General features: G+C 59.6%; 1 protein-coding gene across 4 annotated transcripts in view; it reads left to right on the top strand.

Annotated features, from left to right (window-relative positions):
- The window catches only part of HDAC7 (histone deacetylase 7), a 36,675-nt gene that overhangs the window by 5,311 nt on the left and 6,858 nt on the right, over positions 1–24,506 (top strand). For 2 of the 4 annotated variants that reach the window (XM_046010926.1, XM_046010927.1), the window contains exons 2-19: positions 10,801–10,851; positions 13,968–14,152; positions 14,289–14,379; positions 14,654–14,765; positions 15,400–15,515; positions 15,708–15,833; positions 16,181–16,272; positions 16,463–16,573; positions 16,716–16,896; positions 17,117–17,313; positions 17,551–17,724; positions 18,844–19,063; positions 20,371–20,504; positions 20,649–20,769; positions 20,984–21,033; positions 22,259–22,366; positions 23,336–23,391; positions 23,564–23,651. In XM_046010926.1, the coding sequence (XP_045866882.1) occupies positions 10,801–10,851; positions 13,968–14,152; positions 14,289–14,379; positions 14,654–14,765; positions 15,400–15,515; positions 15,708–15,833; positions 16,181–16,272; positions 16,463–16,573; positions 16,716–16,896; positions 17,117–17,313; positions 17,551–17,724; positions 18,844–19,063; positions 20,371–20,504; positions 20,649–20,769; positions 20,984–21,033; positions 22,259–22,366; positions 23,336–23,391; positions 23,564–23,651 (2,213 nt within the window). Of the gene's footprint in view, positions 1–5,185; positions 5,253–10,800; positions 10,852–13,967; positions 14,153–14,288; positions 14,380–14,653; positions 14,766–15,399; positions 15,516–15,707; positions 15,834–16,180; positions 16,273–16,462; positions 16,574–16,715; positions 16,897–17,116; positions 17,314–17,550; positions 17,725–18,843; positions 19,064–20,370; positions 20,505–20,648; positions 20,770–20,983; positions 21,034–22,258; positions 22,367–23,335; positions 23,392–23,563; positions 23,652–24,506 lie in introns of those variants that run through there. The other 2 variants (XM_046010925.1, XM_046010928.1) reach the window with 2 other exon arrangements.

The following is a 24,506-nucleotide window of genomic DNA, read 5'->3' as shown; positions in this document are numbered from 1 at the left end:
GCAGCAGTCTCTCCGCAGGAGCTCCCAAGCACCACCCCATTCCTGACGCTCCAGCCTCTCCTTCCTCCTGCCTCATCCCCTTCCTCCCCATGTTTCCACCTGGGAACTCTGGTGCCAAGTCCCTCCTCTCTGGGTCTAGCCTGGCTGCCTCTGTAGCCACTGGGATTTATTCACCTGGCTCAGGAATCACTGTGGAGAGGGTCAAGACTTAGAGAGGACCCGGCCCTGGGAGGGAGAGCGGACCAGAGAGAAGCTCTGGGCCAGGGACCAGAGAAGCCAGGGCAAAGGAGAAGGCCAAAGCTGGCCAATCGGTCTGGGGTCCGGACAGGAGAGAAGGCCTGGAGAGGTCCTTTGGCTGGGTGCCCCAGAGCCTCTCCTGGGCCCTTGGAATCAGCTTCCCAAAATGGGTGAGCCTCTCAGCCCAGGGGGCAGACATCAGCTAGTACCCCTGCAGTCCTACCCCTTCTCCCTCTCAGGAGGCTAATTTTCACATCGGGCAAGAAGCCCTCAGACCCTCTCTCCTCCAGCCTCTTCTGCAGTGTGTGTGTGTGTGTGTGTGTGTGTGTGTGTGTGTGTGTTGAGGGGGGTTCCCTGGGGGACATAGAGCTGAGGCTGCAGGGAGCTGCAGCCCTTTCCTTACAGACCCAAGGAGTTAGAGGAGCCCCCCAGGTAAGAGAAGAGCCCTCTTCCACCCTCTCCCCCTCCTGCCTCGGCTAGCATTCTACCCCGGGCCTCCTTTAGGCTGCTCAGTGCACAAGCCCCCTGGACTCCTGAATCTCCCAGGCATTCACTCCCAAGCTTAACCCCAGCCCCTGTGTACCTGCGACAGCAGGATGGGGAGGGGACTTTCAGTAAGGAGGGCTGGGGGCTATACTCACCATCCCCACCCTGCTTCCTTCCCACTTCCTTTTTTCCCCACATTGCCTGCAGGGATTGGGATTGGAAATCCCAATCAGAGGTTGGGGCTGTCAGAGACCTTGGGCATTCAGGGAGAGCCTCTGCCCTGGGGTACCCTATTCCCACTCAGCAGTACAGCTCAGCTCCCTGCAGAGCCCACTCTGAGGAGCCCAGCTTTGGCTCCTGCTGTCACTCCCAGCCCAGGAAGTCTCATTCTTGCCTCCCCCAGCTCCCAGGAAGGCTGGGAAAGGCGGGGCCAGCTGGGAGCCACAGGTTCGGAAAGAGTCCGGGGTGGGGGAATTCGGCAACTGGGCTGTAACCGTCTTGTTTTGCTTGCCCCACAAACCTGCCCGGGCATCCGCTGCACCCGCCGGGGCGTTCAGGTTAGAGAACTGCTCTCAGAATGACAGGCTGGTGGCACCCGGTTGGGGCAGGGGATGGGGGTGGGGTGCAGGGGGGAGCCCCAGGCAAGGGGGAGCTGGAGGGTTAAAAATAGCAGCAGCCGGGTTTCGGTTAGCAAATGTGGAGGCGGGGAGCTGGAGGCGGGGCAGGAGGCAGGCAATGTTTGCCCGCAGCGCAGGGCTGTGTTTCCCCTGGGTCCCAGGAGTGAGTCACGGGGGAGACGCCGAGGAGGTGCTGGCACAGCACCCCCTCCCCCAACCCCCCCACCGGGCCGAGGGGCTGAGCGCAGCCTTCATCTCCATGGTTCTAGAGGACGTGCACCTCCCTTCCAGGCCTTCAGAACCGTCCTGAGAGTTGGGCCAGCGGACTGTAGGACCTAGGGGAAGAAATGTACCCTTCTGAGGCCAGAGACCTGGCTTGGATTCTGAATGGTTGTGGAAACTTGTGCAAAGCCACGAAAAGCCCCCCAAGGCTTGGTTTCCTAGTCTTTCAAGTCGGGATTTTCTCAGATGTGGATGCAAACACGTGGGGGACTTGAACGCACCCTACAGATGTTCCTTATCACCTTTGGACCCCCCTGTGCCCATTGCAAAGCCTGGCAGCAGAGCCTTCCAGTGAGGACACAGAAGGAGGGATGGGATGGCCTTGCCAGAGTCCCTTTGCCTCCCGCAGACAGCTAAGTGTAACCTCAGGCACGTGGCTCTCTGTGCCTCAGTTTCTCCATGTCCGTAACATGAAAGCAACAACAGTTTCTACCTCGTGGAGTTGTCGTAAAGTTTAAAGTAAATAATGGCAGTGCCGTGCCCCGTGTGAAGCTCGTGCACGCAGAATACGCATCATTCTTATTGATGTTATTGTTCATATTTCTGAAGGTCAGGGATAGGGAACGTTAAAGACATGAAGAACAGAAACTGGGCCCAGCCCCAGTTCACAGGCAAAACCAGGCCAAATTCACTGTTCCAGATTCCTCCACCCATAAGGGCCTGGAATAGCAGGAGCCTGCTGCCAGAAGTCCCAGGGTGGACCCCTTCTTCTCTCTTTCAGTCCACTGCCCCCAGGCTCCCCCCGCAAGGCAGGATGCTGGAGGACCCCCGGGCCTCCCAGCCAGCCGGCACTGGGGAAGGGTCTGGAATGGGGCCGCCCTCATGGGCCTGATGTGGGATACCTTGCCAGCATCTGCTGCAGTGACCTTTATTTCAGCCCCTCCCTGGCAGCTCCTAAGAGGAACATGAGGCTGAGGAGCGGTGGGAAGGTCAGTGATGTCAGCAGTGAGTAATCCCAGCACTGTGGCCCTGGAAGAGGCAGGAGGCATTTCTTTCAGGAAATGATCATTATTCAGCCTACAAGCATTTGTTAAGTCAGTCCTAACGGGGTGCCCAGCCCTGTGCTAGGCCCTCTGGGTGATTCAGGAGAGGCAGGGGATGCAAGGTGGTAAATAACGCGGAACCATGGGGGCTGTCAGGGTCCCCGAAAAGGATGCACGGAGTTCGCGAAAGCCTGCTGTCCTCGTTCTCATGGGAACCAGAAGCCGAACCTCGACTTCGCGACCCATCATGACATCCTTACCACACACGTGTGTTTGTGTACATACCTGTCTGTGTTCTGTTTTATCGTTACAGAGGCAATTCTTGTGTATTGTACATGATCAGACAACCCAGACAAGCAGAAATTTAAAAACTGAGAAGCATTCCAGTCCCAGTGGCCAGAGACCATGGCCACAGTACCGCTTCGCATCTCCCCGTTTCCTGACATGCCTCTCTGGGTCACATTTTTTACGAAAGCCAGATGACACTGCACCAGCACTTGCCGCACCTTCCACAGCAGTAAATTCTCCTCTCCTCGAATTCCCAGGTGGCCAGAAATTGTCCTTCGCAGCTGGTTTGTCCAAATCAGTACCCAGGCCCATGCATCTGTTTGCGGAGTTCCCTGAAGGCTGTGTGAGCACTGGCTGGATTCGTGGTCAGGAAAAAGCCTGGCCCACCATATCCCAAGGGCAGCCGCAGAACCCTGGTTGCAGGAGGGAATCCTGTCACCGGGAGAATCTGCCTGGCACACCTCTGCCATCTTCCAATGATAATAGGCAAAACGAGGGGAACACCTGGGCCCAGCTGGGTTGGGGATCTCTGGGTACTTAATGTCATTAATATTAATGTGGGGTCCTGTGAGTGCCAGCATTCAGAGGTATTGCTATTCACAGCCTCCTCTATCTGTAACGGCCTGGGCCTCCACAGTGGCCTCCACTTCCCCCTGCCCTGCCGCAGGTCCGAGGGCACTGATGGTCTTTGGCTGTGTTCCTGGTCCCCAGGAGTCTGCCCTCCAGGAGGGTGCTCTGTTCTGCACTGGTGAGGGCCTCCGTCTCTTCTACCTGCCCAAGGCCTCCCAGTGTGTCTGAGACCTGGGGGAGAGAGCAAGAAAGAGAGAGGTGTGTGTTGGGAGGGGGCAGAGAGAGGGAGCAAGCTCCTCCTGAGGGAATTCACTGAAATAGCCGCTCCTCGGGGGACTTGCTCTGGTTGTGCAACCTGCCTTTTCTCCGGTGCTTGACTCCTTTTTTTTTTTTTAATTTATTTGACAGAGAGAGAGGTCACAAGTAGGCAGAGAGGCAGGCAGAGAGAGGGAGAAACAGGCTCCCCGCTGAGCAGAGAGCCCGATGCGGGGCTCGATCCCAGGACCCTGAGATCGTGACCTGAGCCGAAAGCAGAGGCTTAACCCACTGAGCCACCCAGGCGCCCCTCCGGTGCTTGACTCTTTCCAGAGCGGCTGCACATGCGGCTGACCCTTCGTGGCAGCCCTGGGAGGGTTGCTTCTCTGTTTATATCCTGCTGGAGGCTGCTTACAGGCAACAAGGACAGGGGAACAGGTACATTTAAAAAAACAGGGAAAACAGAAGACGTAAAGGGGAGTGAAGATGGGTTCGGGAGCACCGCCTGGAGACAAAAGGCACGTGGAGGACACAGGCAGAGATGACTCTCTCTGTTGTTATTCTTGTTGCCGGCGATGTCTTCTGGGAACACACCGCCCCTGGGGGACACACCCAGGCCTTCGGATGCTGGGACCCACTGTGTAGTCCTCTGGCTTCTCATGACCTCACCTTATCACTTGGGGAGGTGGGCGGACCAGTGTGCCAGGGTCTCAACTATGAGCGTAGGTCCTGGAGCCCCAGGAGCCCACTTCCCAGCTGTGCGGCCTCTGCAGGTTTCTTGAGAACTCCACACCTCAGTTTCTCCTTTGTAAAAGGAACATGCTTACCGTATCTGCCAGACAGGGTCTTTGTGAGGGCCAAGTGAGACAGGACGAGGAGGGTGCTTCACACAGGAGCTGCCACCCAGTAGGTATTTGGTACAGAGTTGTAGATCACCCCCCATCTGATTCATTCGTCATTATAAGACACTAATTATTGATATTAATCTGATAACTTGAGCTTTTCCCTGCGGTCTCTGGAGTGGGCTGAGTGGCCTCCTGGTGGCACGGGTGGGAGGAGCCAAGGAAGGCACATCTCGTGGCTCAGGGGCGGTGCCTTGCAGTGGGCAGGGGGCCAGCGGGGGTTGGGGATGCTGGAGGCCCTCCGAACCAAGGAGGGCCCAGAAGCCAAGGGAACAAGGAGGAGTTCCAGGGAGGGAATTCGAGACCTTGGAGGGGAGAAGGAGCAGGCTCTGAGAGGCAGCCCCAGGGCGGTGACCATGCTTCCTGTTGGGGCAAGCGCTGGCCCTTGAGAAAGACTGTCTGGGGCTGGCTGCTAAGAGGGAGCAGCTGGTCTAAGTGGGGCAGCAGGGGCTGGGGGAGGGGAGAGACAAAGGCAGGAGCTGACGGAACCTCCACCCCTCTCCCCACATTAGAGCTGGGGCCCCCATCTTGACTGCTCAGGATGTTTTGCTTATGATAGGAAAGATGGTGGTTAGATACCATGGGGAACTTCCTATCTCAGGGATTGGAGCTCCTGGAGCAGTGGAGCAAGGGTAAGTGGGCACTTAGCCTTTGAGGGCTTTCCGGGCCAGAGAAACCCTAGGGCAGTCTGACCAGGGGGCTGGGACTGGGAGAACCTACCAGCTCAGGAATTCCCTAGGTGCTCAGGCCGGCCTGGCTGTCCCGGAGAAGGCTGTGGGTGACAGGAAGTGGAGGCAGGCTCTCCAAGGCCAGCCACCCTGAGTGAGTAGTTCGGCCGCCCCTTTGCACCCCTACCAAGGACAGGCAAGGAAGACTGAGGGGTGGTCTGGAAGGCCCCTGAAGGTGGGCCGGGCTTGGAGGAGACCCTGTTTCTCTTTGCCAGAGGACAGTGAGGCTCTCCAGAGAGGGCCAGTCCCAGGCCCAACTCGGGATGGCTGGGCTCCCCCTGCCTCAGCGTCCCACCGGTCTCTGGCTAGGAGGAGAGGCTGCGGGATGGAGGAGAGGACCTGGGCTGGGGGCAAGGAGCCAGGAAGGACGCTTTCCCACCCCCAGGGAGCTCGAGCTGCCGCTGCCATGGTTACGTCTGCTTCCTGTTTGATTCATCTCAAACAGCAGAAGGGGGGGGGGTGCTGGCTCCTAGCTCAGGCCACCGCTGCGTGGGGCTGTTTACAACAGCCGCATGTGGGATTCCCAGAAAGAGACTCCAAACCGGACATCCTGCGGCTGCAAAATACCCAGGTGTCAAGAGCTAAAAATAGCTGCCCTAGGGCCCCAGGCAAGGAGAAAGGGGCATGCTCACCACGGGGCGGGCAGCCGGCCTGTGGCCTCCCATCCAGCCTCCTGCGAGGCCCATGGCTGTGAGCTGCAGGGCCTCAGTCCCCTCGGACTGAGTGCCCACCCCCCCTTGGAGTGACAGGGGCCCTTTGTCTGGGCCCATGGCCCAGGCCACTCACCTGCGAGCAGCCCAGCTTGCTTTGGGACGCTAATGAGAGTCTCAAAGGGACTTGGGAGCTTCTAGAGAGAGGACTTAGTAGGCCCTGGAGAGCAGGGGAAATGAAGCTGATGCTCTTCCCAAGACCCTCACCCATCACCAGCCCCTTGTTCCCACACGTGGTCTGAAATCATTGCTTGGAATCTACGAAGTCAGCAGTTGCTGTCCTTCTGTGATTATTACGGAGACCTCGAGATGAAGTGGGCAGCTTCTGCCCTCTGAACCTCCAGCGGGCCTGGGGCCTGCCGCCGCTACTGGTTCCTGGGGGGCTGTGTGCTTTCTCTGTCTTTCCCCACCTGCCGGCCTGCGGGAGCGGAAGTGCTGGGGAGCAGCCGGGGAGGGTAAAGGTTGGGAAGACGGATTCTGGAGCCCCGTTGCCTGGCTCAAGTCCCAGCGGAGCAACTTCCATGTTATGTGACTTCACACAAGTTATTTAATGCTCTTGGGCCTCAGTCTACTGACCTATGTAATGGGGATAAAGGTGGTACCTACCTCATCTGGTGAGGGTTGGATGACTTCGCACATGTGAGGCACTCAGAACAACTGGCCGGTAGCGAAGTGTTAGTTTACAGAAGTTCGGAGGGAAGAGAAAGGGAGGGGAGTGCAGTCAGCAGAGGTGGGGCAGGGAACACATGGGGAGAAAATGACTGTGGCGGGAGAGGAAAGGGCGCAGCCGGGACCAGATGCTGAAACGCGCGAATGCCGGGAAAGAGGCCGCCCGGTTCAGGGACAGATGGTAGTAATGGAGACTATTGAGGGAGCACCTACCGTGTGCTTGGAGCATGCTATGCAGGGCTGCTAATCTCAAATGACCTCTTCCAGGTGCATATTCTTGCCAGTGGGGCAGCCAAGGCTTGACCGGATTATCCTGTGTCCCTGGCGCTCCCTGCCAGTCACGGAAGGGAGCCAGGGTTCAAACCCACATCCATCTGACCTCAAAGCCAAAATGCTCTATGTCGTGGGGCCTCGTTTCCATTACTCTGTGTGGCAGGAGTTTCTGGCCAGCTTGCGGCCCCCTGGGTTCTGGATAAATCTGAGCAATAAGCAGCTTCATGCCAAGATAATGAGCAGTAGAATTAATAATGAGCAAGAGAATTTCTGGAAGGTGGGGGAGAGAGAAGAAACCGTTCGAGGGTTGACTCTAGGCAAGTTCTTGGGAGTCGGACGACTGAGAAAGTTTTTGTCTTACGCTTTTTGAGACTCAACTTTTTTTTTAAGTATCTGCAAGTCGTCTACTTTTTAATTTTTAAAAGGTTGTGGGCTGTTTGTGAAACTCCTTGAAAGTGAGAAGTGATTTCATTCATAGGTCCATCTTTTCAGGGCCTGGAGCGGTGACCTCATGTAGAAGTACGGGGTTCCTGCCTTTGGGATTGCCTTCTTGGCTTTTCCCTGGCCTGGCCAGACCGCTCCCCTGCTGGGGGACAGTGACCTAGCCCCTTCCCCTTGCTCTTTTCTCCTCTCTGAATTGAGAGGGTTGGCCTGAGTGGGCTGTCAAGCCCCATCAGCAACTAAGGTTCTCAGATTGTGTGACCAGAGTGCCTTCGAGAAGAGCCTCTCCTCGGTGCTCAGGCTCAGTCTGTGTCAGGAGGGCCTGGCAAGCGTGATGTTCTTTCTCGTGTTTATTTATTCTTGGATCTTCCTGAAGCCATTTCAGCCCCAGCTTTCATCTTCTCTGCCAGCCCCCATGCAGAGTCAGGCTTTGTCCTGCCTGTGTCAGGGAAACAGAACCAGAGCCGCAATGTGGGGTGTGGAGGGAGACAGCCCTGAACCCGGGACCTGGCCTCCTGCTGCCGCCTGCTTTCCTCCAGCATGCTGGGGCCCAGGCCTTCCTGCTGCTCCTCTTCAGCTAGCCGGGAGATCAGGGAGGTGGGGGTAGCCTCAGAAAAGACATCAGAGGCATGGGCAGGGGGCTTCTGCTCCTGGGGAAGCCGTCTTCCTGACAAAGGGCCTGAAACACCTGGGAGGGCAGGTGAGCAGACCTGGCTCAGGTTTCCAGTCACCGTGCGCCTGCCTTGGGGCAAAGTCCCATCTGTGGGGGAGGTGAGGCCCAAAGGAGGCGCGGGAGACCAGCTTGCCCAGGTGACCCCGGGAGACTTGTGTCTGCTCTGGGGGTTTCTGAGTGCTGTGGAGGATGCACTGCGTGGACCCACTGTGGCAGTATTTCTGGGGCTCTTCGGTTCTGAGTGAGGTCGGGGCTCTGGTCTGGGAAGGTAACCTAGTAGGCCCACATGCCTCAGTGCCAAGTAAACTGCACCTTCAGTCTGACTGCAGCGGCTTCGGAAGGTAGAGATGGGGGGATAGTCAGAATTCCAAAACGGAGAGCTCTCCACCCTGGCAGGGAGCTGTGTGGAGAAGGGTCCAGGCCAAGGCATGGTTCAGGCCCTCAGGTCCATTCACGCCTGCTTTTTATTGCCTGGTCCCAGAGTAGTGGGAACAGCACCCTGAGAGGGGCCAATGAGAAGTGTCCCGCAGATCACAGCCAAGAAGCCTGGCTTGCAGGATGTTCGCTTTCTGGTGTGAGTTCAGCTGGCACCTGGGTCCCCTCAGATACCTGTCCTCTCTCTGGGACCCAGGAGAGCTGGTTCACAGCTCTTATCTTCTTTGCTTTGGGCTCTTCTGAACTCAAAGACTGTCAGCACAGAGACAAGGAACTGGGGGAGAAGCAGAACTTTTTCCAGGAATCGCTTCTGGAAGCAGCTCCTGTTGGCAACATGCGCGCGCACACATGCGTGCGTGCTCCCAGCTTTTTGAACAGAGTTTCTATCATAGATCATCATCACAAAACATCCCTTTGGGCCCTGTAACAAGCACTGTGGAGTTCAGGGCCATTGGCTGGTCTCCTGTCCAGAGAGTGCATGGTGTCCTGACTCCATGGTTACCAGGGGAGCAAGGCTTGGCTCTGATCCCAAGCGCAATTGCTGCTGACCGGCCCTTGGGCAGGGACTGAGGGGAGGTAGGGGACAATTCCCACTGACAGGGGCTGGAGGCACCGGACTGACACACGGGCCTGACGCAGCCTCTGGGAGTGTACGCGGGAGCCCAGTTCAGAAACCTCTCCTGTGGGACCAGCAGAAGAGAGAGGAGGTCCTATGAGAGCCTGGAGTGCGGGTTACCGCATCCTGGGGAGGGAGTGTGTTCCTACTTGCCACACTTGTGTTCCTGGGGGGTCCCGGAGCTTGAGAAGGCAGGGAGCTGGGGGGCAAGTCACCCCTTCCTGATGGAGCCTGGCATGTGTGCACCATGGTGGTAGGTGCAGTGGGCACAGCTTCTGAATGACACCGTGGAGGCCATGACTGGCGGAGTATTGAGGTGGCGCACACAGGGCGGGTGCTCTGGGCAGGGAGCAGGAGGGAGGTCGGGGCGAGCCTCATGAGGAAGCCCGTGGACTGGGGCCGGCAGAGTTTGGGGAGGTGGAGCTGCCCTTCTCTACCCAACGTCAGCATCTGGAGCATGGGGCACGAGTGTTTGAGGGTGGCTGGTGGGGAGCTCTCTGGGCCTAGTGTTGCCCCCTCCCCCAGCGGGCCTGCCTGCAAGGAGTTCTTTCTTCGGCTTCTGGAAGAGGAACTGTGGTTGCCCCTTAAACACAGACGCAGGAGAACAGCACCCACTGGTCATTCTTCAGAAAATAGTCCTTCTGCCCCGAGGTTGGCTTGAGGAGGTCTTCTGTGTGTACCTCGAGGGCCCCTTCCGGGTGGCCCTCCAGTCTCCCAGACTCCTGTCCCTAGCGTCCTGAGCTGGGACAGCAGGAGGAAAAGGGGTCCATCTGGGACAAGTGACCTCAGACTTGTGTCTGTCTCCCTACCCCACTGGGCTTCTGGGCAACTTCGTGCCTCTGCTTCAGCCCTGCTTGGGCCCTACCATGGGGTTTCGTGGGTTCTATATGGGATAGGGGGCTCCGGGTTCGGCTTCTGAGCTGAGAGAGGTGACCATTTCCAAAAGGAAAGACTTCTATTTCAGGTTATCCAAAAAAAAAAAAAAAAAAAAGTCTGAGAGGTTCTGTTCACTGGGGGAGCACAGGCTGCAGGACATGGGACAGGGTGGCAGGAGGAAAGGGCATTCCTACCGTTGGGGCCTTGGCTGTGTGCTCCAGACCTGCAGCTTCACAGCTCCCTCCATTTCTGACTTGATCTTCAGGCCATGACCCAGCCCCTCCCCACCTGGGAAGCTCCCCTGCTCTGGGTCTGCTTCTCCCCATCTCCCTCCTGGCAGCCTCACTGGCAGTGCTCTCTCTCCTCCGGCCCCCTCCTCCCCCAGATCTCTTTCCCTTTGGGTTATGGGAGCCTGGGCCCTAGGACGATGAGGTCAGAGCACATCCGGGAGGGCTGAAGGCCGTACTGGGTGAACTGGGGCCTCCTTGGGCCTGCTGTGGACTGGGCTCCAGCGGGGCGACATGTCTGAGTCACAAGGTGACTTGGGTGAGGAAGAGAGGGCTGGTGAGTGCTTGCCTTCAGCGTGGAAATCTGAGGGAAGGAATGGGGCGGAATCCTTGCTTTTTGGTTAGCTTCTGTTGCAGGTGCCGGGTTTGGGGGTGCTCAAGCTGGAGTGGGGCCTTCCTGCCTGATCTGGCCCTCACCCTTTCCCCACCCCTTCCCTGCAGCCCCTTCACACCCTCCCTCTTCTCTTTACAGATGGGACCCAGGTGAGCCCGGGTGCCCGCTGTCCCAGCCCCCCCGGCACAGGTAAGAGTCAGGCCTGAAGGAGCCTGAGGCGGGAGTGCAAGACGTGGGTGGAGAGGACCTACGAGGGGCGAGAGAAGCAGGGTGGCTAGCTGATGGACGGGAGGGTTGGGAGGTTGGGGTTCTGGGTGTGGGACGAGGAGTGGGGTAAGGGGCAAGTCTGGCTCTCGGCTGGTCCCACTGTTGGGAAGCACAACAGGAAAAGGAAAGGCAGGAGGCTCTTCTTGTCCTTGTTGGCTGCGGGGGAAACAGGAAGGCAAGTAGGAAGCTAGTGTTTACACTTAGACCCCTGCCTCACATCAGGCTCTGGGCGAGGCGCCTGGCTCTTGTTTGTTAGCCTCAGGCCTCACACTGGCCCCGCAGAGGGGGCGCAGAAGCCCTCACAGGGGGAAAGATGCCTCTTGCTGTTGGGACGGGCTGCGGGGAGGGAAAGGATCCCTCTCCTGGGTTCTCTCACTGCCCCTTGCCTCCTCTGCCATTTGGCCGTTTTCTGGTTTAGGATGTGGCCCTAGGGCCAGGGCTGGAGTGGCTGATGGCCTCGGCCAGTGTCCTCAGAGGGCCTCCCGGGTGCCTGACGCCTCGCAGTTCCGTATGGCGGGGAGGAGTGAGGACTGGGTGTCTTCTTTGCTTTGCTCCTGGTTGTCCAAAAGCTTATAGGCAGGCTGGGGAGACCGGACACACCAGGAGGGGAATGCCGTATGTGACCAGGGCCAAATGAGGGCACAGTGGACAGAGTTCATCCCTTCAGTCAAGAAACACTAAATCCGTACCTGTTGCCACGTAGTCCTCCTAGATATTTAATATAAAAAAAGAAGACAACAGAAATTGGAAAAAGAAACATTGATGAACCCCATTCCTGTGCCCGGGCACTCCCTAGGCATTTTAAGGGGGCAGATATAGACATTTATTCATCGATTCAGCCAGTATTTACTAGGTTCTTGTCATGTGCTGGGTACCATTCTAGGTGCTGGGGTCGTGAGAAGTAAACAAAACTGAGTTCCTGCCCTTGGAGCTGGACTCCGATGGTCCCACCCACGCTGGGCTTAGAGGGCACCGAACCGTCAATGGGATTGGAATCCAGAGAAGGGAGGGACACAGGGCGGTGGGCTGAGTGCAGGGAAGAGGGAAGATTCCAGCTGGACTTGGAAGAAAGGGTAGGATCTGGAAAAGTGGACTCTGAGGGGGTGAGGGCGTTACCGCCAGGGTCATTGCAAGCACACGCTCAGAGGGTGAAGGGTACGTGGGCTTGCGGCAGGATGGGGCTTGACGGCTGAGAGCAAGGGTTGTGTTCAGATGTAGGAGACAAAGGGAAACTGGCTTAGCCAGATCGTGGAGATCCCCCACATGCTAAATGACCCAGAACCCCATTCTGAGAGTTGCTGGCAGAGTCCCTCCCACATTCTCGGCAGCCCTGCACTCGGAGGGAGGGATGGGGCCTCTCGGGCCATGCGAGGCCAAGGCAGCAAGCCCTGTGTCCTGCGGCCTGCCTGGGGTTCTCTGAGGTCCCTCTTACCTCATCGGAGGAGTCACCCCAGGAAGCCAAGACACCAGATGTAGACGAGTGTGTTAGCCTCAGAGGCCCGAACTCAAGCCGAATGAGAATCTGGGTTCCCCGAGTGGATGTGTGAGCAGGAGTGGGGGCATGGAGGCCATGCATGGCCTGCACAGGGCATGTTTGGAGGCACAGCCATCCCCTCTGGTCTCTTACTATCTGGACAGTCGTGGTGGGCACCTCCCTGCTTGGCTCCCCTCTTGTCTCTAGCTGCTGGGCAGAGAACCTTAGAGCAGATGCCCCTAGTGCAAGACCCTGTCCCTCTACCCAGCAAGAAAGCCCCGGGAGGAGTGCTGACTTCCTGAAAGTCCAGGGGACAAGGGAGCCAGAGCAGTGGCCTCGGCAGGCCCCGCACCCACGTTCACCATGCCTCTCGCTGGATGGCTTTGGCGAGGTCCCTTCCCCTGAGCTCAGTTTCCACACTTGGGATAATGGAATAGCAATAACCACCTCCCAGGGCCTGTGGGAGTTTCAGGGCAGAAGGGTTTTGCAGGCATGCCCGCATGTGTGCCCTAGATCGAAGGGAACGATTGGTAACGGTTGGTAACGGATGAGTTGGGTCTGGAGACTGCGTCCCCCGACTGCTCGGCTGCTGCTCCGTCACAGAGCCTTCCAGCGCCCCTCAGCCTGTGGCTGCCTGATGGGGGCCGCCGCGTGTTGGTGGACGAGCCGAAGGAGGCCTCTCCAGAAAGGTTTCCCCAACTGTGTGCTCTGTCCTAGGGCCCCTGCTCTCACCCCCACCAGCTTCCCGTGCCCCAGGATAACGGCCCTGCAGACGCTCCAGCCGCTCAGTCCAGCCTGGCCCAGCTGGCTGTGTGGGCCTAGAACCTGGTCTGGCAGCCAGTGAGAAATAGCTCCTGCCCCCACGGCCCTGGAAAAGTGCTCCTGGTGTGGGCTCAGAGCACACTTGAGAAGAGGCGGCTGGGCCTGCCGTCCTCACAGGGATGGGCCTGGAGCAGGCCCCAGGGGTGTAGGGGCCCAGTGAACTGAGGAGGTTGCCCAGCGAATAGGGCCGTGCAGGCTCGGGGTGGTGGGCCTGGGCTGCTGTCCCTTCAAGGCGCAGCTGCTTTAGCCTCTGGCCCCGGGTAGAGCATGGGGTGGGGGCTGGCACCTGGGAGAGCCCACGAGGCCGGGGTGGGGCTGGAGGCTGAACAAAGGGGACTGGCGGATCACTGTCTTTGAGGGCAGCAGCCTGACCAAATCTTTATTCCGGCGGGAAGAAGGGAAGGAGATGGCAGGGCCCAGAATGTTCCCCCGCAGGGCTTGTCACTCAATCTTCCTAGCTCCCAGCCCCTGCCCTGGGGCAGCAACACCAGTTAGTGGAAAAGCATGGTGCTCGGGATCAGGAGGGTCCTTTCCGGCACAGCCTCCATGGTCTAACCCCACCTGGCTCCACGCCTGCCCTCCGCCCCTCTCGCCCCCCCCGCCGTGAAATGGAGCTGGAGGTACCTATCCCGTGGGACCACAGTGACAGAGGAAAGGTCCCTACACAGTGTCCCGCTGTGGCCCAGGGAACCTGTAGGAGGCTGAGCGGGCCCTGAGCGTGCCCCCCTATGTGTGCCCGCAGGCCGCCCCAGGCCCCGCGCGGACACGCCCAGCCTTCAGCCCCAGCCCATGGACCTGCGGGTGGGCCAGCGGCCCGCGGTGGAGCCCCCGCCGGAGCCCGCGCTGCTCGCCCTGCAGCACCCGCAGCGCCTGCACCATCACCTGTTCTTCGCAGGCCTGCAGCCACGCTCCGCCGAGTCCATGAGGGTAAGGTCTGCGCTCCCTGCCCCTGCGGCGGCCTTGAGTTCAGCCCCCAGCCTCCCACCCTCCCTTCCGCCTCCCCAGACCCTCGGCTCAGTCTTCAACTCCTTGCCCCTTCCTGGGCGGCCGGCCCTTCCAATAGCTCCCCATGGACACGCCGGTGCCCCAGCTGCAGGTGGGGCCCCAGGAGCAGGAGCTGCGGCAGCTTCTCAACAAGGACAAGAGCAAGCGAAGTAAGCAAGGATGGAGGCCTCCCCAGGCCGGGGTCCAGGGCCCGCCGCAGAAGGCAGGGTGGCGTGTGAGGGCTGGGGCGGGAGTTACTCTGGCCGGGGGCCTCCCTCTGCTTGCAGTGAGTCGTCTGTGAGTGTGGGTGGGGGTCTGGAGGCTTTGCGGAAGGGGCGGGGCACCAGGCTTGGCTCTTGGTCGGGACAGGGCTGTGGGCAGGCAGTGGGCCAGGGAGGCCACCGTCCACCTGCCCCCGACCCACTCCTGACTGCCCTGCCCCAGGTGCCGTGGCCAGCAGTGTGGTCAAGCAGAAGCTGGCAGAAGTGATTCTAAAGAAGCAGCAGGCAGCCCTAGAGAGAACAGTCCATTCCAACAGTCCCAGCATTCCCTACAGGTAACGCTGTCCCAACGGCTCCCTTGTGTCCCTGTCGTGCCTCCTCCTGAAGTGTCCACCCCATGAGCCCTCTTACTCACTCCACCTGCCTCCCGGCTGCTTGTCAGCAGACCCATCCCCCTCACTTCTAATTACAACGCTGCCCAACCTCTCTCCTCCCACCTGCCCCCTTTTCTCCTTTAATTATCACTCCCGACCCCACCTGAAGCCCTTCCTACCTGTCCCCCCCACCCCCGCACAGACATGCCACGCTGGCTTTCTTCATCCTACACAAGTCCCTTTTCTCTTCAGGACTTCCCCAAAGAACAAAAATATCCTGATTCCTAGAGCAGTTTCCTCCCACAGGAGACAGAGTCCCCACTGTGACTGGCCCACACCCAAGTCCTGGGACCCTGGCTCCTAAGCTTAGATGGAGGCCTGCCTAACCAGCAGCTGGCAGGGAGGCTGGCCCGGTGCCGCCACCTGGAGATACCCCTATTCTTGACGGCCACACGCTGCCTGGCCCTGTCAGCGACTGCCTCTCCTGGCAGGGTCTGGGGGCCCAGGCTCAGGAAGAGCCCTTTGCAGAGCCTTCTGCTGCCAGGCCTCTGGGCATCCCTGCCCCTCTGAAGCCACCTTGGCTTTCCCTCCACAGAACTCTCGAGCCCTTGGAGACGGAAGGAGCTGCTCGCTCTATGCTCAGCAGCTTTCTGCCTCCTGTTCCCAGCCTGCCCAATGACCCCCCAGAACACTTCCCTCTCCGAAAGACAGGTGAGTGGGACAGGCAGGTGAGGACGCTCTAGGGCAGGGTCAGGAGCCTGGAGGAGCGGGAGAGCCCGTGGGGCTGCAGCAGGTCAGCTCACCGTGCTTTTCTCCCTGATGCCGCCCTCTCTGGCCTTCGCCCAGAGGTGACTGGGAGGGAGGAGGGTGGTGTGGGGCCAAGTAACACCGGTGCTCCCACAGTCTCTGAGCCCAACCTGAAGCTACGCTACAAGCCCAAGAAGTCCCTGGAGCGGAGGAAGAACCCCCTGCTCAGAAAGGAGAGCGCCCCGCCCAGCCTGCGGCGGCGGCCCGCCGAGACCCTTGGCGGTGAGGGCCAGCAGGGCGGGCGGGGTGGCCCGTGTCGTCCCTTTGGGTCGGGGCCTGCCCAGACAGGGCGACTATGTGTGGTTATACAGCCTGTGTCCAACACACTTGCCAGGGGGGCTGATTGAGGCCGAAAGCCAGCCCCTGCTCTGTTGGCTAAGGTGCCCTTGAAGAAGGGGCACCTTAAAAAAGTGGGCAAAGGCACTGGAGATGAGTGGTGGCCTTCCTTCTTCCTGCCCTTCTGGGAAGAAAGCAGGACGCAGAGGCCACCCCCCTGGGGAAGGGGGACTGGCCCCACTGTCCCGGCCATACAGGGCCTCTGACTGTGCTTCCCTCTCGGCTGCCCCTAGACTCTTCCCCAAGTAGCAGCAGCACGCCAGCGTCGGGCTGCAGCTCCCCCAATGACAGCGAGCACGGCCCCAACCCAGTCCTGGGCTCCGAGGTAAGCCCTTGCCAGGCCGGGCTCTCGGGGGCAGTTCTGAGGCTCAGCCTTCTTCTCAGCAAGTAGCCCTGACCGAGCTGGGGCCGCAGCGTCTGGGCAGCCCGGACCTGAGCCTCCTGGGGGTTCTGGGGAAGGCAGGCCTGGGGTAGAGGTCTGGGACCGGTGACCCCTGCCCTGCTCCCCATGGCAGGCGCTCTTGGGCCAGCGGCTGCGGCTGCAGGAGACCTCTCTGGCCCCGTTCGCCTTGCCGACAGTGTCCTTGCTGCCCGCAATCACGCTGGGGCTACCTGCCCCTGCCAGGGTGAGTGGCTGAGGCGCCCTCCCCCCCCACTGCAAGCCCCCAGCTTCTTTCTCTCCCTTCTCCTACCACCTCACCCCAGCACCTTCACTGCTCTCTCTCTGGGGGATCTTACCCCCTGTGACTTCTCCCTGCCTCCCCCTAGGCTGATGCTGACCGTAGGACCCATCCGACTCTGGGCCCTCGGGGGCCGGTCCTGGGGAGCCCCCATGCTCCCCTCTTCCTGCCCCATGGCCTGGAGCCTGAGGCTGGAGGCCCCTTGCCCTCTCGACTACAGCCCATCCTCCTCTTGGATCCCTCAGTTTCTCACGCCCCTCTGCTGACTGGTGAGTTCCAAGGCTTCTCCAGGGGAGGGGCTGGTCCCTGCATCCTGCTAAGGGCCAAGCTTGGGAAGGGTCCCTTCCTTCCTTCCTGCCCCCTCTGCAGCCCCTCATCCTGCGTGTCTCCCCACTGAGCCCGTGCCCCCCACCACCCCGTGCCTTTGCTTCCTTCCATTCCTCCCTTTGGTTCCCTCCTTATGCCCCACCCACACCCCATTCTTTCCAGTGCCCGGGCTTGGGCCCCTGCCCTTCCACTTTGCCCAGTCCTTACTGACCACCGAGCGGCTCTCTGGGTCAGGCCTCCACCGGCCACTAAGCCGGACCCGCTCAGAGCCCCTGCCCCCAAGCGCCACCGCCCCCCCACCGCTGGGCCCCCTGCAGCCCCGCCTGGAACGGCTCAAACCTCACGTCCAGCTGATCAAGGTGAGGGGAACTGGCTAGGGGAGGTGATGAGGGGTTGCTTCACTGGGCCTCTGGGGGCTGAAAGAAGGGAGGCGCAGGAAGGGCTGGGACCTGGAGGGCCAGAGACAGGATATGGCTCCCACGGGCCCAGAGCCGTGTGGCCCAACAAGATGAGTGGCCACACAGCACAGCCCACCATGGCCCACCGCATAGCTTGCATCCCAGCATGGCTTCTCAGTGGGCATCTCCCTTCCCCAGAGGCCAGCCAAGCCCAGTGAGAAGCCCCGACTGCGGCAGATACCCTCCGCCGAGGACCTAGAGACAGACGGTGGGGGAGTGGGGCCAGTGGGGGACGACGGCCTGGAACACAGGGAGTCAAGCCACGGGCAGCATGAAGCCAGAGGCCCTGTTCCCCTCCAGCAGCACCAGCAGGTATGGCAGCGCCCACGTCCCTGGAAGGTGTAGTCGGGAGACCCTGGGCCTAGCATAGATGGGAGGGAGGGAGCCAGCTCCTCAGTGCAGGAGGCAAGTCTGGGACCCAGGTTGCCCTACCAGATCGTACTAAGGTGCAGACATGCCCCCGCCATGCACACGTGTGTGTACGTGCACACACACAGGCACTCTCCGGCAGCCTGCCAGTCTTGGGGGAAGCCATGTCCCTTGTCCGGTGCTGAGGCTGTCCTCTCACCAAGCCGTGCACGTCCCTGCCCCAGCCCCTCTCCCCTGTGACCCGTTGTCTGGTGTCCAGGACGGGGTCTGGGACCGGAAACGGGGCAGAGCCAGGTGTGGGCAGGACTCTCAGTGTGAGGCAAGTCATGGGGGCTGAGTTTGCTGGGGCTCCTGGAGCAAGGACCAGAGACCCAGCGCCTACAACGACAGAAGTACGTCGTCTCACTGTTCTGGAGGCCGAAAGGCCGACACTGGGGTTTGTCTTTCCCAAGGCCATGAAGGAAGGGCTGCTCCCGCCTCTGTCCTCAGCTGTAGATGGCCGTCTTCTCCCTGCGTCCTCACACCATCTTCCCCCTCTGCCTGCCTGGGTCCAACTTTTCCCTTTGTATAAGGACAAAAGTCATACTGGATTAAAGCTCACCCTAATGACCTCATTTTAACTTGATTATCTCTGTAATTACCTGTCTCCAAATAAGGTCACATTCTGAGGTACTGGGGCGGGGCTTAGGACTTCATGAATGGCAAGTGGCGGGGACACAGCTCACCCACCATGCATGGCAACAGTCCACACATGTGCAGTGGCTCATGCACGCCCCTGTGTCCTTGGGCAGTCGGCCTGAGGCCCCTTACCTGGGTTCTGGCTTTGGAGTCCCAAGGGTCTGAGAAAGTCTGGTGGCACAGGGTGGTCATTCTGGGCTGCAGACTTCTGGCAGTGGTGTGGGGGGCCGAGGGTTCAGAGATCAAAGACCAGAGCCCTGCCAGGAGGCAGAGCTAAGAATCTCTCCCAAAAGGGATCTGCCCAGAGGGTTTCCAAGGCCTTGGGCAGCAGCAGATGGAGCAGAATCCTGAGACCTGGAGACTGAGGCCCCCTGTGTCCCTCAGGTGTTCCTCTGGGAGCAGCAGCGACTGGCTGGACGGCTCTCCCGGGGAGGAACTGGGGACTCTGTACTGCTTCCCCTGGCCCAGGGCAGTCACCGGCCCCTGTCCAGGGCTCAGTCATCCCCGGCCGCACCTGCCTCACTGCCAACTCCAGAGCCCGCCAGTCAGGCCCGTGTCCTGCCCAGCTCAGAGACCCCTGCCAGGAGCCTGCCCTTCACCACAGGTAAGGCCGAGATCAGGGTGGGACAGGAGAAGGGGCAGGGGGCCCACAGGGGCTCAGGCATAAGTCCATGTCTGGTCTTGCTGTCACTTGAGACATTGTTCGAGGCCACAGAGCACTTGCTTGGCCTTGTCACAGCCTCACGGTGTCCCATGAAGGAGTTGGAGTGGGTGGTGGTCCTCACTGTGCAGATGAGGACACCTGGGCTCGGAACTAAGGTGACAAGCTTGTGGTCAAAGAGCAAGCTGAGGGTCAAGCCAGGTTAAGGATCTGGGTCTCCTGACAACCCAGACCTCCCCCGACCTTTCAAAAGTGATATTTATTATGGTTGCTCTGTTGGTAAAGAAAGAACTCAAAAGTATTTTAGAAATTTTGAAAAACACCAAAAAACATAAGAATACAATAAAAATAGCCAACCGGTCTCCCACCACCCCAAAGCCACCTCTCCTAAGTGCTGCTGTGTAGTTCAGCGCCACCTTTGTTCTGGAAGGCTGTGTAGATACCACACACACTCGTTGCGTGTCGAGCCCTGCTTTATTCTGTTAATATATTATGAATACGTCATGATACAATTAACCTTTAAAAATTTATAGTATTTCATCACAGTATTTATTTATTTTTTTGACTATTTCTTATTGGTGGGGCAGATAGGTGTCCACTCATTTTTCCCCATGAGAATTTCTTGTCCGTGAATCTTCGCTCATCCCTGGTGTTGTTTCCCAGCGGCTGCTCTTAAGGAGTGGCCTCCCTGGGTCAAGTGGGGTGAGCATTTTGAAGATCCCAGTGTCCTGAGGCATGCTGAAAGTGACCCGTCAACCGTGTGCAGGGCACTCTAGGCGGCCTGCTGGTCAACCCAAAATAGTCACTTCCCCAAAACTGCATCTGTCTTGTCACATGGCTCCGCGTCACTGTGAGCGTCCCAGCTCTTGGCTTGGGGCTTTCTGAGGAATTCTTTCTCCTCTCATACCCCTGTGGCAGCCTGGCTAGGCTGTGAACATTCAGCGTGAGACCCCAACATTAGGCCCTCTCGAGGTCTTGGTGACCACAGGAAGCCATGTGTGGAGGGTCAGGGTGGCAGGAAGTCAGGGGCTCTGTGGTGGAGGTGTTGGCTGGGGCACACCTGTGTGTGTGTGTGTGTGTGCGTGCGTGTATATGTGTGTGAAAGGCTGAGGGGCTGGATGGGGATGTGGGGCTGGGTGAGTCTGGGGGCGATGGGACGTCAGGTCTGACTCCATGTGGGTGTGGTGTGTGCAGCCCTGGGGGGAAGAGGGGACCCCTGGGCTCTGGACCCTGAGTCCTGCTCTCGGCAGGGCTGGTCTACGACTCGGTCATGCTGAAGCACCAGTGCTCCTGCGGGGACAACAGCAGGCACCCGGAGCACGCGGGCCGGATCCAGAGCATCTGGTCCCGGCTGCAGGAGCGGGGGCTCCGGAGCCAGTGCGAGGTGAGGAGGCAGCGTGGGGGTACGTGGGACCGCAGGGGCGGGAGATGAGGGGCCTGAGTGGGCGGTGGTTGTGGCAGGGAGGAAGCGTGCAGGGGCAAGGGTGGGGGGAGCCCGGGCTCAGGAGCTCTATGGGCCCGTTCTCAGTGTCTCCGGGGCCGGAAGGCCTCCCTGGAGGAGCTGCAGTCCGTGCACTCGGAGCGGCACGTGCTCCTCTATGGCACCAACCCGCTCAGCCGCCTCAAACTGGACAACGGGAAGCTGGCAGGTAGGGGCCCCAATGCTCCCGGGATCCCCACGCCTCCTCTGATCCAGCTAACTGCTGTGTTCTCTTGTCCCAACCCCACGCAGCCCGCCCCTCGGGCATCCTGGGAGTCCCCCTGCCGCCCGCTGTCCCCCTTCCCCAACTCCCCGGCCCCAGCCCCCCTCAGGCCAGAGCTGAGAGGCTTCTGGGCTCACACACACTGGGCCTCTCCCCACAGGGCTCCTGGCACAGCGGATGTTTGTGATGCTGCCCTGTGGTGGGGTAGGGGTAAGTGTGCCCGGGGGGCTTGAGCGCCCATTGCCCTGGGCTCTCGGAGCTCCTCCCTTCTGTTCTCCCAGGCCCAGCCCCTACCTGCTTGTTCTTGGGGTCCTGCCAGACCTGTTGGGCCGGGGGCTCTCCCATAATGCTCCTCTGCCGGCTAGAAGCTCCTTGTGGCCAGGTGTGTCCTCTACCCATCAGTGTCTCCTGAGCGGGGAGCCCTTTGCCTTGCACTTAGACGGTGTTCGGTAGATGTGGAGTGAGGCTCAAAGAGCAGGGGATTATCTCCCTTTGTAAAGCCGTGGTGGTGGTTGGGATTCACCCTTCCACGCCGCCCTTCGGGCTGAGTCGGGCTGCTTGGCCTGGGGCTGTGGGGGTGCCTCCAAGGTCCTTGGTGACCCAGGCAATTTTCTCCCACAGCCCAGCTTCCCCTCCTCCCAGTTCACCCTGCTTAGTGGGCTCCTTGCCTCCTCTGGTGGTGTCCCAGCCCAGAGTATAGAGGCAGGGGATGGAGGCCTAGTTCTGGAGGGAAGTGGGAGCTGTAGCTGGGGGGCTGTTGGGGAGCCAGTCAGCGCCCTGTTCACAACTTCCCATTTCTTGCCACTTTCTGATTTTTCCAACTGTTGTTGCTTCTGTTTTCTCCTCCCTCCTCTCCCTCTCTGTCTGTCTCTCTCTCTCTCTTTCTCCAGCCTCTTGCGACTCTCTCTGCCTTCCTCGCCTCTCTTGGTCCGCCTCGCCCTCCCCATCTCCCCATCATGCCCCCCGGCCCCTCCCTAGCCTTGAGGCCCAGGGACTGGGTTTGGGGGGCCTCCCAGCCTGGGCTAGGGGCCCTGAGTGGAAGACAGTGGTGCAGACGGCCCCTCGAGCTCCGACCGTCCCGCAGGGCCTGAGCAGAGTCAGCTGGGGCTTAAAACCCCCTCCCGGTCCAAACCCCAAGTCCCGCCCAGGTAACGCCATGCCCCCTCCTCTGACTGGGGAGGCAGGCGCGATGCTGCTGGCAGAGTGCTGGCCAGATACGGGCTGGTGATATGGACTGAAGCTGGGAAGGAGAAGTCATGCTGGGATTGGGGGACGCAGGAGGCCTTGCCTTTGGGTGGTGGGGCCCTGGGGAGGCAGCGCTGTCTGCCCAGTTCCCTGCCCCTGGGGTCCTGGCCGTGGGGTGGGCACTGCCCAAGTGGGCCCTGGTTTCTGTGGGGGCCTTGGATGATGCAGGCCCTGACTCTGGCCCCCACAGGTGGATACCGATACCATCTGGAACGAGCTGCATTCCTCCAACGCAGCCCGCTGGGCCGCCGGAAGTGTCACTGACCTCGCCTTCAAAGTAGCTTCCCGTGAGCTAAAGGTAGGAGCTATGAGTGGAGGGTGAGTCAGCCACAGAGAGGGTAGCAGGATAGGGCAGTAGGGAAGGTCAAACCCAGAACCGCAGGCCTCTCACTCCTCTTGGATAGCACCTCAGAGGTTTGGAAGGGAAATCGAGTTCTGGCAACGAAGCTGAGGTTCGAACCTTAGGCTCATGCTGTTTGCTGGGGGTCAAGCCGCTGGTCTCCAAGAGACCAGAGTCGTAATTATTCAGGATCGTTTCACACATAGACCTACTGTGTGACCCCCGGGCAGTTGCAGAGCATCTCTGGACCTCTTCCGTCAGCGGATCTGTTCTTTGCCATCCGAGGTTTTATAGACCGGGTTGGTGCCTGTGCTTTTCACTCTGGGCCGGGCACCTAACAGGGGCTTGTGCTGAGGCCCGAACCCCCTGCTGTTGAAGAGCTCACAGCCCAAGGGGGGCATGTGTCCAGTGTCCCGGCTCCTCAGAGTGGTGTGCAATAAAGAGCTGGATGCTGGGCTGTACCTTCTGGCTTCACCCTTTGACAGAAGGCAACTTCCCACAAGCTACTTAACTTGCCCAAGCTTCAGATTCTCCTCAGCTGTGAACTAGAGAAAACCCTGTTTCTCTCATGGAGACGTTGTGAGGATTAGGCGACATTTACCTCAGGGAGCTATCAGGATGAAGTCCCGCGTTTATGGAGTGCTGGGGCACAGTGCCGCGTATGGAGTTTCTGCCCGACAAACAGTAGCTCTTGTTATAAAGTGATGAGAGTCAGGACACATCAGGGTGGGGGGTGTTCACTGTCACCCTAAAAGCACCCGCCAGGCCTCGGGGCACCTCAGATCCTGCCTGACCGCAGTCAGATCTGCTGACAGTTGTTGTCCTATGGCCCCTTCTCGAGGCATGAGCCTGGGCTTGGGGCAGCTTCATGGAGATGTGGGTCTGAGTGCCGGCCGTTTGGCTGACAAGCATTCTTTCTGTTTCCAGAATGGTTTTGCAGTGGTTCGGCCCCCAGGACATCATGCTGACCATTCCACAGCCATGTAAGGCTGGGGGGAGGTCAGGGAGGGGGTGAGATCGGGGGCAGGGGTGCATTCCCCCCTCTGTCCCCTGGGCCTTCTGGGGCCGGGCCGGACCGGGGCGGCCAGAGGAAACGGGAGAGGTGAAGACACGGGAAGAATGGCCAGGCAGAGCCCCTCTCTCTCTTCCTCCCAGGGGCTTCTGCTTCTTCAACTCCGTGGCCATCGCCTGCCGGCAGCTTCAACAACAGGGCAAGGCCAACAAGATCCTCATTATGGACTGGGTAGGTCCCGGTTCCTGGTTCCTGGCCCCTTCAGATCCGAGAGCCCTGTAGAAAGAGCCCCAAGCCTGGCAGCAGAGGATCTGTCTTCCCGTCCGAGTTCTGCATGAGCCTCCTGGGCCTCCACGTCCCTCTGTATATAAAATATGGGCGAAGATAAGAGCCACACTGGGGGGTTGCCGGGAGGCCCGGAGGCAACTGCGTGTGGGAAGGCCCTAAGCCATCATGAACTCCCACTTAGTGCTCTTTGGCCTCCAGTGGCTTCTTTCTGCAGGTGTCACTGCATTGCCCCTACAGTCACAGGGATAGCAGGTCACCTCAACGTGCCCCTAATCACATCTAGACCCTGCAGTTTGACCTGTGATAGGTCTGAGCCTTACTGTTACCTGGTTTCAGATGAAGAAGGTGAGCCCAGAGATGTTAAGTAACTCGTACACAGTCACACATCTGGTAAATCCCGAGACTGGGACTTGAGCCCAGGCCAGTTAGCTCTGGAGTCCATGCACCTAAGCCGGACACTCTGCCTGAGCATCTGCGAGTGTGATATGCCTCTACAGCCGTTGACTGCAGAGGAACTTTCTACCCTTGTGCCCACACACGGTCCTATGACTTACCAAGTGTCAGACCACAGCTCTTCCTAGCAGTGGTGGTCCCAGGCCTCACCGACCTGCCCCTCCATAACCGAGCTTGGTTTCCGATCACCTTATCACTCCTTGACTGCGGACAAGATGCATTAGTGAAGGTTCCTGACACACGTAGGCCTGGACTTACCCCTCTTCTGCCATACATGTCTTACGCCCGCTGGCCAGTTGGCCCTTGGCGTGCCTCCTCCCCTTCAGAGTCTCACGGTATAGTCTC

Source organism: Meles meles, chromosome 7, assembly GCF_922984935.1.
Source record: "Meles meles chromosome 7, mMelMel3.1 paternal haplotype, whole genome shotgun sequence".
NCBI lineage: Eukaryota > Metazoa > Chordata > Mammalia > Carnivora > Mustelidae > Meles > Meles meles.
This window is presented reverse-complemented; position numbering and strand designations above follow the sequence as displayed.